The 11,546-nt window shown below is 46.3% G+C and overlaps 1 protein-coding gene across 1 annotated transcript; it reads right to left on the reverse strand.

The window, feature by feature from the left end:
• Positions 1 to 1,377: 1,377 nt before the first annotated feature.
• LOC118846251 (tubulin alpha-8 chain) lies at positions 1,378 to 9,270 on the reverse strand. Its single transcript, XM_036754577.1, has 5 exons — positions 9,196 to 9,270; positions 7,461 to 7,683; positions 5,150 to 5,298; positions 3,119 to 3,799; positions 1,378 to 1,878 (listed from the first exon to the last, which is right to left on the reverse strand). The coding sequence occupies exons 1-5, from the start codon at positions 9,196 to 9,198 to the stop codon at positions 1,585 to 1,587; spliced, it is 1,350 nt and encodes a 449-aa protein (XP_036610472.1). The 5' UTR covers positions 9,199 to 9,270; the 3' UTR covers positions 1,378 to 1,584.
• Positions 9,271 to 11,546: the final 2,276 nt, after the last annotated feature.

Consider the following 11,546-nt stretch of genomic DNA (forward strand, 5'->3'; position numbering starts at 1 on the left):
GGCGGCTTGTGGCACAGGGTCATAGACTTAGAGCTGAAAGGCTCCCAGAGTCTTCCATCAAAGTTGACCCGTCCAACCGTTTCTCTGGTGGCTTCTCCCACCAAGGGAATGGTCATTTGGTCAACATCAAGGAGAAGTGTTCTGAAGGATGCTTGTAGGTGGTCATTAAACTAGGAAAAAAGTGCCTATAGTAAAGGACAGTAGAGGGAACCAAAGCCAAGGGAAGTTTAAGGGACTTGCCTAGTCACCCAGGTGGTGAGAATCTGAAGCAGGATTTGAACCCAGGTCTTCTGACTCCTGAGTCTGGAGAGTCTCATTTCCACTGTAATCTGCTGCATCCATTTATGCAGGAAGCATTTCTGAAACCAGTGGAAAGGAGGGGCAGCTGGTTACACAGGTTTGACTGTGTACACCACCTGTTGTGTGTGGGTCATAGGTCACTGGGAGAAGGCTTCCAAGATTCTATGGGCAAATGCAGAACAGACCTCACCTCTTTTCCTAGTTAGTCAACTACTAGTCAGGGGCAAAATGTTCCTCCAAATCATTTTCCCCTAGACCTGTCCTTAACCTCTGGCAATTAACTTCATTGAAAAGGAATGATAGTGGTAATCTGGTTAGCTGGGGATTACCTAGAGGGAAGAGTGCCCAGCGACTGTGGAAGGACTTTGGGGCATTAACAAGGTTACAGCTGCCAAAGTGGTATGGCCAGGAGCCATATGCAAGTTTAATAGATAAGAATGGGTGTGTGTGTGGGAGGGAGTGATGGGTGGGAACTGGAGACAAGGGGAAAATAGACATAAATCTGCTAGTTAAAAACTTGTGTTGGGTGATATGCAGGACTATAGAATCTTGGATGAGAATTCCTTAGGCATGGGTGGGTTCCACAACATGGAACTGAGACCACAGATAAAGGCAGCCACTTGTGTGACAAGCCCGGGCTTTTAACTGTAGATGTCCCAGGGTAACACTGGGCAGGAAAACCTGATTATCAGTCAGTCCCAGACTCAGAACTGGTTGTTCCAGCTATTACAAACGGTCTCAACACTGACTTGGAAGTGCCTATACGTGGAGCCCAAGGGAAATTGAATTCGAGTCTAAAAACAGGAGCAGTTGTCCTGGAAGGTGGAAAAGGCTTCCAACAGCCTCACTTAAGGCCCTCCACAGACACACAGAGAACTATCCAAGTTTCAGTGTAAAGATGTGGAGGCAAAGGAATTTGAGAGGGAAACAAGAGATTCCACTTGCCCATCTTCAGCACTTTGTCTTGTTCTTTCAGTCTAGCTCAAAGAACGGAGAGAAAGGACAATAAAATCGAACAGCAGCAGGGTCTGCAAGCTTCAGTGGTGCATTAAAAAAAAAAAAAGTCCACATCTATTTCAAGTAAAAAAAGATTTTATTGTGGGGTGGTAGGAAAAGAGAAAGACACCAAAGTGAAAAGCAGCAGGGTCTGCAAGCTTCAGTGGGGTATTCAAAAAAATAAAAAAAGTTCATATTTATTTCAAGTAAGAAAAGATGTGGGGCAGTAGGAAAAGAGAAAGACACCAAAGGTGGATGGGCCAGATGAGCCTGTTTGCTGGACGCCGTCTAGTACTCCTCACTTTCATCTTCGCCCTCTACAGAGTCTGTGCCTACCTCCTCATAATCCTTCTCTAGGGCAGCCAAATCTTCCCGAGCCTCCGAGAACTCTCCTTCTTCCATGCCTTCACCCACATACCAGTGCACAAATGCCCGCTTGGCATACATAAGGTCAAACTTGTGATCTAGACGGGCCCATGCCTCGGCAATGGCTGTTGTGTTACTCAGCATGCATAGTGCCCGCTGTACTTTCGCCAGGTCTCCACCAGGTACCACAGTTGGGGGCTGGTAATTGATACCAACCTGAAAGAGACAGGACAATTAGTTCTAGCTGAGGGGTTCCTCAATTCTCAAGCTGTCTTGCCCTAACCTGGAGATATTTTGAGGTGGGGTCTACACCTCTATAGGAACATATGTTCTCTGACAAATATACCATCAGTCCTGACTTCCTTCCTTCCTCTGGCAATGTTGCCACGAAAGAGCCTGGTTTCCAGGATGAACTTATTGCTTTTAGGATAAGTGGAGCCTGCTTCTTTTTTCCCCCCCCTACGATGGTTACTTTAAAGAGGTTTATTTCTCTGAGAAGGCCAGGACATCCTTATTCAACAGAACTTCATCATTTTTTTTAAATTTAGAACTTCTCATCATTTAACTATTTGTAGTAGCTTTGACTTAACTTTCCAATAGGACAAAAAGCTACCCACACACTCCTCTTTGAAAATACCCTATTGTGTTACCTCTAAGGCCCTAGTGACTGAAGTAATACAAGCAGCAAAAAGAGATCCAAGCAGTCTTTCCCAATTGCTTAAAAAATAGGTACTTATTTGAGAGAGTGCCAATTTTAAAATGTGTACTGCTGGGATGCAACATGATGGGGTTGGGGATGATCAACACAATGAGTAGAAGACTTGGGTTCTAGTCTTAGTCCTGACACTGACTAGCTGTGATGCTTCAGGCTCAGAGAAGCCCATTAAGTTGCCAGTTTTCCATAAAATGAGAGGGGATTAGATCACATGATTCAATTTTTTTTTTTAAACAAATTAAAAATCCCAAGGTTTGGGTTATAAAACCTGTGTGAGCCAAGTTAAGTCAAAAGTAGCACCTCAGAGGCTGGGGTTGCCCCGACCATCCATGGCAAGTCAAGGTGGGGAGGGGGACAGGAATTAAAGGGCATAGGTTTTTCAATTTAATTCAACAAATACTTATCAAGTGACTACTATGTATCAGGCACTGTGCTAAGCTCTGGGGATGCAAAAAGAGGCAAGACAGTCCCTTACTCTCACCAATAACTTAATTGCCTCAGATTAAATGGAGTGAGTTTGGGTTCCCCACAAAGTATCCAATAACTTCTTTAACCACCCAAGAATCTGAGCTTCCTCTCTCCCCTGAGAACCCAAGTTCAGGGAAGACAACTATTTGGACTCTGGCTCATGCTTGTGTCACATTGAAAACTCATGCAGTTTTAGAGTCAATGTATCCCAAGGCCAAGTATTAGGAATCTTGCCATCACCCATGATTGTTCCCTCCCTTGCCTCCTACTTGCCTTGAAGCCAGTGGGACACCAGTCTACGAATTGAATGGTTCTCTTAGTCTTGATTGTGGCAATGGCGGCATTTACGTCCTTGGGTACCACATCACCTCGGTATAGCATGCAACAGGCCATGTACTTGCCATGACGTGGGTCACACTTTACCATCTGGTTGGAGGGCTCAAAGCAGGCATTGGAGATCTCTGCTACAGAGAGCTGTTCGTGATAGGCCTTTTCAGCAGAGACAATGGGTGAGTAGGTGACGAGGGGGAAGTGGATTCGAGGATAGGGCACCAGGTTGGTCTGGAACTCCGTAAGGTCTACATTGAGAGCGCCATCAAAGCGCAGGGAGGCAGTGATGGAGGACACAATCTGGCCAATGAGCCGGTTGAGGTTGGTGTATGTAGGGCGCTCAATGTCCAGGTTCCGGCGGCAGATGTCATAGATTGCTTCATTGTCCACCATGAAGGCACAGTCTGAGTGCTCCAGCGTGGTGTGAGTGGTAAGGACGGAGTTATAGGGCTCCACTACAGCTGTGGATACCTGTGGGGCTGGGTAGATGGCAAACTCCAGCTTGGACTTCTTGCCATAGTCAACAGAGAGCCTCTCCATCAGCAGAGAGGTGAAACCTGAACCTGTGCCGCCTCCAAAGCTGTGAAATATCAGGAATCCCTGTAGCCCTGTGCATTGGTCTGACTGGGGGAAGGCAAGGAGGGAAAAACAAGTGGATAAGATAGCAGGTGACGATGAATACAAGATCTCTTGCACATGTATCAGGAGACCTCCCTACCCCTTCGTGATTTGGGGAAAAGAATTCCCTTTTAAAAACATAAAAGAATATACTCCTATCCCAGTAGTTTTTAGGGAAGAGATTATCTAAGAGGTATTTAAATTGTCTGAGGATGGTTTATGGCCATAATGGAGAGAAGCCATAGCTGTTAGCTTCCCTAGGATCAAATAGCCTCTATTTCTACTATGAAGAACTTGAAAAGATCTTGAAAGATCTAATCAACATCAGGTCATGGTAGTTTGGGGGCAAGGCAAGTGTTAGGGAGAATACCGTTCTTCACAGTCACTAGGATAATACAGGCCCTAGGAGTTTCTTCTGTTCAGATTGGCTTAAAGCCTTCTCAGAGCTGTTTCCTAAAAACAGAGGGATCTCCTGACTCAGGGTTATTTTTCCTGCTACAAGGTAGATACATTTCCAGCTCTTCATGCCCCAGGTAGGGAATGGGATATATTGAAGAACAAGATTAACTGCTACCTTTCTAGGCTGGTAAGTATTGCCCTCAATTCACAATTAATTGGCTAGAAAACAAATGTGTCGAGTGGATGCAGATAAAGACAGGCAATAATCACAGAGGTGTGAGGCCATTGGGTCTTACTCCCTGTCTGCTAGGACTTAGCAAAGACTGGATTTGATACATGGCTCAAGCAGACTATCAGACCTGCCAGATCTGAGGTAGGACTGAAAAAGCCAACAGACCTTCCCGAGTGAGAAGAGGGTCAGTTCATTTTAACTCTAGATTCACATGGAAGATGGAGAATTTCCCTTCCAGCAGGGTCTTTAGCTTGGGGGTTCAGGACATCACATGTATTTTCTGTTTCTAAAAACATTGAGAAGGGGTCCATGACACACATAAAAAGTTAAGAACTCTTGCGCTAGGGAAAGGTTCTAGAGTCAGCTACTGTCCTTTACTATAGGCACTTTTTCCCTACTTTAATCACCACCCACAAGTATCCTCTTTCAGAATACTTCTCACTGATGTTGACCAAATGACCATTCCCTTGGTGGGAGAAGCCACCAGAGAAATGGCTGGACAGGTCAACTTGGAAGGAAGACTCTGGGAACCATTGGTTCTGGCAAGGAAGGGTCAGTAGAGGTCTGGTTTCCCTTTACTTTTACCCTCCCTACACAAGAGTCCTACACCCTGAGGTCGCAAAGACCCTTGGGGAAATGGTGATGACTGGGTACTTAATGGTAGCCAGTCAGGAAGGTCAGGGCTGACGGGAGGCAACGGGAGATGCCACATTTGCCTGGCTCACCAGTTTTCGGACGCGCTCCAATACGAGATCAATTATTTCCTTCCCAACAGTGTAATGGCCCCGGGCATAGTTATTAGCAGCATCCTCTTTGCCAGAGATCAGCTGCTCAGGATGGAATAGCTGTCTATACATGCCAGTCCGAACCTCATCTGTGAGGAAGAATGTAGGGGTGAAGGAAGAAAGGGTAGGTCAGTACAAGGAAAGAAAGAAGCACTTTTAAAGCACCTACAAGATAGGAGATAATGTATTAATACTTCACAACTATTATCCCATCTGACCCTCACAACAGGGTTGTTGTGGTACGTAGGTACTATTATGAGTCTCATTTTGCAGTTGAAAACATTAGTTAAATGACTTGCCCAGGGTCAGGCGGCTAGTGTTTGAAGCTGAATTTGAACTCAGGTCTTTCCTAGTGTACTGGACTATATTTTGCAAAATAATCAAAACATTACTACCCTCTAATGAACTCCATCAGAAAACAGAGGCTAGAATGGAGAAGGATCTGGCTTATTACAACTAAACCTTTCATTCCAGACTTTTAGGTCTGTGGATTTGGGAGTCTGGGCAGGAGGAAAGGCAGGAGATATTTAACCTCTAGGCCTTTACATGTATAGCTTCAGTTTTAACTTTTAGTCCCAGGGGCTCAGGGAAGGAGGACTGGGCAAACATTTCTATAGTTCTCTGCAGCTTAAAAAGTTGTTTTTATAACAATCCTGTGGAAAAAGTGGTAGGAATATATCCATTTTACAGATGAGGAAATGGGGGGGTCTGAGAGGGAAAATGACATGTCTAGCAGCAGTCAGCATTTGAACCCGGGTCTCTTCAAGTCTGGCTCTTTCTGCTATAGCACACCAACCTGAAATTCTTAATAAACTCATCATAGACATAGATCAATACCTGCTTCGATTTATGAGGAAGAAGAGCTGAGATGAGGGGGTAAGGAAGAACCTAACGGCAGACAGCTAGCTGGCCCAGTGGATAGAGTACTGTAGAGAAATAATAAAGAAATTAATTCAAATCTGGCTTCAGACACTTACTGGGTTGACCCTGGTGTGCCTTAGTTTCTTCACCTGTAAAAGGGGGATAATGGCACCTGCCTCTCAGGATTATTATGAACGCAAAATGAGATAACATTTGTAAAGCACTTGGCTAACCTTAAAGTGTTATTTAAGTTTTTTGTCGTTCAAGCTGTATCCGACTCTTCGTGACCCCATTTGGGACTTTCTTGGCAAACATACTGGAGTGGTTTACCATTTCTTTCTCCAGCTCATTTTTACAGATGAGGAAACTGAGGGTTAAGTGACTTGCCCAGGGTCGAGCAGCTAGTAACTGTAAGGCCGTATTTGAACTTGGGTCCTCCTGACTCCAAGGCAGGCACTCTATCCACAGTGCCACCTAGCTGCCCTTTATATAAGCGTTAGCTATTATTATCCTTGAGAGCCAAGGGCTCTTTTTGTGCTGGGGGCTAGGGAGGGAAGAAATTCATCATCAAAGCTCTGATGACTCCAATCTCTGTCTTGCATCTAGAAATGTTTATTATTAATGTTCATGATAATAATACCAAACGACGGTTAGCCAGAGAGACAGCAGGCTTACAATTCTCCACCTTCTCACCTATTTGCAGTAATGGCTTTCAAAAAGTGGGAGGTTCCCAGGGCAGGAAGCCAATGAGGCCCAGCTGAGGTGGCTAAGAGGAAAGGCAGCTAGGGCCTGCAGAGAGCCAGCAACAGTCGATTCAACCCACCTGCTTGGAGCTATTGGTTAAATTACTTTAGCTGAGTACTCATCATTTTGTGGGAATCCCATTCCCCTTGGATTGGTCAGCCTAGAAATGCTTTTCTTTTTGGAAGGGGAAGAGGTGCCTCAGCCCCTCCGAATGGGAGCAGTAGGAGGGAAAAGTGTCTGTTCCTGTTTCCCCTGCCCCATGCCTCCTTAGGCTGGATGAAAGAAGACCAGCCTGTTTCCACCCACATGCAGATGATTAACTCCACTGAACTGCTTGGGATTGCTCCCTCCGTTGCCGGAGAAAAACAGCTCTAGATTTGAGGCAGAGATTGGAGTCAACAGAACTTGGGGGAATTTCTTGCCCCTCAGCTCTGCCCTCTCCTGGAGACAGCCTTGACAAGAGCGGCAGGCATCACTATTGTTTTTGGCATGCAGACAGGTTTGGATTCCATTGCCGGCTCATTTTCCAAGTCAGGCTCTCCAAGGACTTTGGGGCCTGGGGCAAGGAGTCCAGGCTGGGGGAGGGGGAAGCTTTTCTTTGTCTTTCCTTCTCTCCCTCCCGCCACTGCTTTTTTTCACTCCTTACCTATTACCGAAGGCTCCAAGTCTACAAAGACTGCTCTGGGGACATGCTTGCCAGCTCCAGTCTCACTGAAGAAGGTATTGAAGGAGTCATCACCAACCCCCAAGGTCCTATCACTGGACATGGTACCATTGGGCTGGATTCCATGCTCTAAGCAATATAATTCCCAGCAGGCATTGCCCATCTGCACTCCAGCCTGGCCGACATGGATGGAGATACACTCGCGCTGTATGTTGAAAACAAAAAAACAAATTAGCATAGGTTTATTGTTCCTGTTTTTCGGGGTGGGGGAAGAAGTGGGGAAACGAGAATTTAGGTGAAACAATAGTAGGGGCCTTTCTGCTATTTCCTACCAGGTAAGATCCTCTTTGTGTTTGATCCAATCCTCAGTCCTGTCCAACCAGTAAGGGCAATATCACCTACTAGCTGCAGAAGGGGGATTGTTATGGACCTGCTATGCTTGTACAGCATTAACTGAGAACCTGGTCTAGGGCACTGACTCGATGCCCCAAGCCTCCAGACCACCTGGCTTCCTGTGGCAAGGAGTCTAGCTACTTCGAACCAGCTCCCTTTCAGGACCTCTATTCCACCCCTCCCCCTCTTCTGCCCAAACAGGCAGGCAGTTCCCCTTCCCTAATTAGGAGAGGCCTGCAACGTCTGGATTCCAGGCACGGGAGTTACAGATTGGCCAATCTGTTTGAATTGCTTAAAACCAGTAAGACTGGGCAGTGTGAGTTGCAAGGACACCCTCCCCATTTCCTATCCCACTTAGTGGGCTGTTGTCTTCACCACCTATAGCAACATTGGACGAACAAAGTGGAAAACAATAGTCATTCTCCAGAAAGAGTCTAGAAAGACAAGAACCCGTCCTGCTACTCCCAGGTGGATCAGTTCTCATGGTGAACAGCTCAGGATGTTTGAATCCCATATCTTACTTCTCCTTTTCCCTCCCTCACCCAACTACGGCCATCAGCACCTTTCTGAGGCAAAAAAGGGAGCTTCTAAAGGGTGCTGACACCTGCTGGCAGGACTTGGGAAACCTGGCTGGTCAGGTTGGGCCAGGATGGACTGCCCCACCCCCAAAACCTCCCTTCAAATATTTAAAAGGACCCAGCACAAAGACACATTTGTCCCGTTGCGCTGGGAGGGGCAGCAACAAGGAAACCCCAAAATCTTAGGCAGCTAGTACAGGAAAGAAGCTTGGAACTCCACGTCGCGCCCGCCCCCTCATTCCACGCTAGTCAGAGGCAGGCTCCAGACCCTCATCAGGCCAAGGGGTCCCAGAACCAGTTCGAAACCAGAAGCAGGAGAAAGTTATGAGTTTTCTCACTGCCCCCCTCCGTCTCTGGGAGTCCAAACTTTAAGGGCAGTGGAGACTTTGTCCTTTGGCAGAGCAGCCAGCAGAAAAAGACGGAGCAGGGGAGGGTCAGAAATTCCTGCCTGTTCCCAAGACACTTCCAAGCCTAAAGGGGGAGGGGAGGAAAGGGTTTGGGGCCGACGACCAGGCAAGGCAACTTTGTAACTTAGCAGCTCTTTCCCCTCTCCCCTCCTTTCCAAGGTGTCAGGCTGCATTGCTTGAGCGCAGCTCATCTCGCCCCGACCCCATTTGGGTGTGCTCTATTATGGACTCAGGGCTTCCCTATAACGGAGTTTCTGGGACGTGGGTAGAAAAGGGCTCCTTTGCCTCGCCTCCCCTCCCCCCAACAGCCCTGACCCTTCCACATAGTCCTCCCCTCACCATGGCGGCTCCGACGCGTGAAGACAGGAGGGTGCTGTTGACTGCAGACGAGTTACGGGTCTCTGCCAACACGGGAAATTCGAGTGCGCTTCCCTCCCGCGGCGGCTTATATAGCCCCGCCGAACCTGTAGTCCCGCCCTCATCTCAGCTTCCATTGGGCTGTCTCGTGAGCCGGGCCCCACCCTCCGCTCTTCTCACTGGGCCAGGCCTCCAAAGAAATCCGCCCCTCCTTTTCTAATTGGGCAGCTGCTTATGAAATATCCCCGCCGGAGCTGCTCATTGGGCAGTTTGTAACAGAGAGAGGGAGGAGACTGAATCCCTCCGGACCAAGGTGTATCCTCCCGGACTTGAGGCTTTACCTCGCTTAGTCGCTGGGTGTAGCAGAAACGGCAGTCAAAGCGATGAGCCGGCGTTGGCTTCCCTCCAACCCCCATTCCCTAAGTACCTCTCCGGCCAATATGCGTACTTTAGAATTTAGTTTTGAATTTGCCCCCCAATATGCGCCCTGGAAAGCTCTTTGTTGAATCATTTGAAAGATGTTTTTTAAAGTGTCCTGAGTTTTCTTTTTTTAAGGGACGGCTTTCTGCGATCACACGGAACACGTTCCAAATTATCTGCATTTTACTGAAAAGCCTATCCATGTCATTACTTTTGAGAGTTTTCAGGTTGGTTCACTTTAGAGTTCAAGTCCCACACCCATCTCACAGTCTTGATTTAGCTGTTATCCAGAGCACATCTGTCTGCAATTCCTGTCCCTTCTGGTTAACCAATTAGCCCTTTTCCCTGCTTAGGGGCAGACTAATGAGGGAGTGAAGTGTCATTCGAGCCACCCTCTAATAATGATCGCCTTCAATATTTTTCCAGCTGTAATGGAAGAAGTTGCAGTTTCTCATCCATTCCCAAGCTACTGCCCCCAGTAATGGTCATGTCCTTCTCAAAGGTGAATGGAGAGTGACCCCAGTCCCATCGAGATCCGCCCCAGATCCCTCCCACAGTGTGTATGTAAGTCTCATCTTGCCTCCATGAAGGCGCTCAGATTCAACCTGGCCCGCTTGTATTACAATTATGGAGAATCTTTAATAAACTTTGTTTTAATTTGGCTGAGAAAAAAAGAAGAGTGACTAACAGGAGGTGGTAGTGGCTTAGGGGATAGGCTAATGTGTATGCAATTTATGGAGTCAGATTTATGAGGCTAAATTCCATTCTCCCAAGGCAAAATTCTAGTCCTGAAGTCCTTTAGATGGGTTGGGGAACAATTGGGGAAGATTTAAAACTGGTGTCTCAGCTTTTTCATTTGATTTCAGATCCACCTGATCTTTGACCAAGAAGATACAAACTCTATTTGTGTATTCAAAGACACTGATATGTGGCACCAGAACAATTAATGTTCCCATTTGCCCAAATAATATTTGTAAATGAGTATCTCCCTCCAGCACCTCCAGGAGGTGAAGGCCCCAGATTCAGTGCTAGGCAATTTCGTATCAGAAAAAAACCCCAACTTTTCAAAAATACTAGCTGCACTTTAAATTGTCATTTATCACAAAGGTATGGTGAGAGATCATGAGTGATTCCATGCAAATGGACATTTTGACAGTGCTTTAAATGTAGGATAAAGTACTTTAGAAATGCATGGCACTATTAAGCCATGGTGGCTACTACTAGGGAAAAAGAGTTCACCTTTCCTACTGAAGGTGAACAGCACCTGTAGCTAAAACCCACTTTATTACCATTTGGTGTGGATGAGGGGGAGGCCCTTCTTTATGTAGATGCTAGTTAGCAACACTGATACCATTGAACGTTATTATAGCCTCCCCCTGCCCCTCTTCGTAGTATTCAGCTGTTCAGCCAAATATATCACCATGCCACAACAACCTGGTTATTGTTCAGTCACTTTTCTTTGGGATCCCTCTTGGTTTTCTTGGCAAAGATACTGGCATGGTTTGTTGTTTCCTTCCCCGGCAATCCAGGGATCCTCAATCTTTTTGGAACGCTGACAATTAGTTTCATTCTGGAACATCCTCTACCAACTTCCACAGCACTTTGCATCTCATTTATGCACTGTTCTGATTCCTAGGTTCCATAAGGGCAGGATCCAGTCTTAGTTTAAATTTTTGCAATATTCTATACCAGAGGTGTCTAACTCGAAACAAGGGTCACTAAATTGTATATAAGGAATACCGACTTAAAAACCACATATTGACATTATTTGTGTTCTATTTTTATTTTGTTAAATATTTCCCAATTATATCTTAATCTGGTTCAGGCTTCACTTAGAGTGTTGCCAGCTGTGGGTTTGACTCCTGTGCTTAGTGCAAAGTAGGGCCTTTAACAAGTCTTTGTTAAATTTGATC

This window comes from Trichosurus vulpecula, chromosome 4 (genome assembly GCF_011100635.1).
Source record: "Trichosurus vulpecula isolate mTriVul1 chromosome 4, mTriVul1.pri, whole genome shotgun sequence".
Lineage (NCBI taxonomy): Eukaryota > Metazoa > Chordata > Mammalia > Diprotodontia > Phalangeridae > Trichosurus > Trichosurus vulpecula.

Bases quoted from the DNA above. Each gene is read 5' to 3' on its own strand.
- LOC118846251 (XM_036754577.1), bottom strand. The intron at 3,800-5,149 runs GTGAGCCAGGCA...GCCTTCCCCCAG, and splicing joins TGGAGCGCGTCCGAAAACTG to TCAGACCAATGCACAGGGCT. The intron at 1,879-3,118 runs GCAAGTAGGAGG...TGTCTCTTTCAG, and splicing joins GGTGTCCCACTGGCTTCAAG to GTTGGTATCAATTACCAGCC.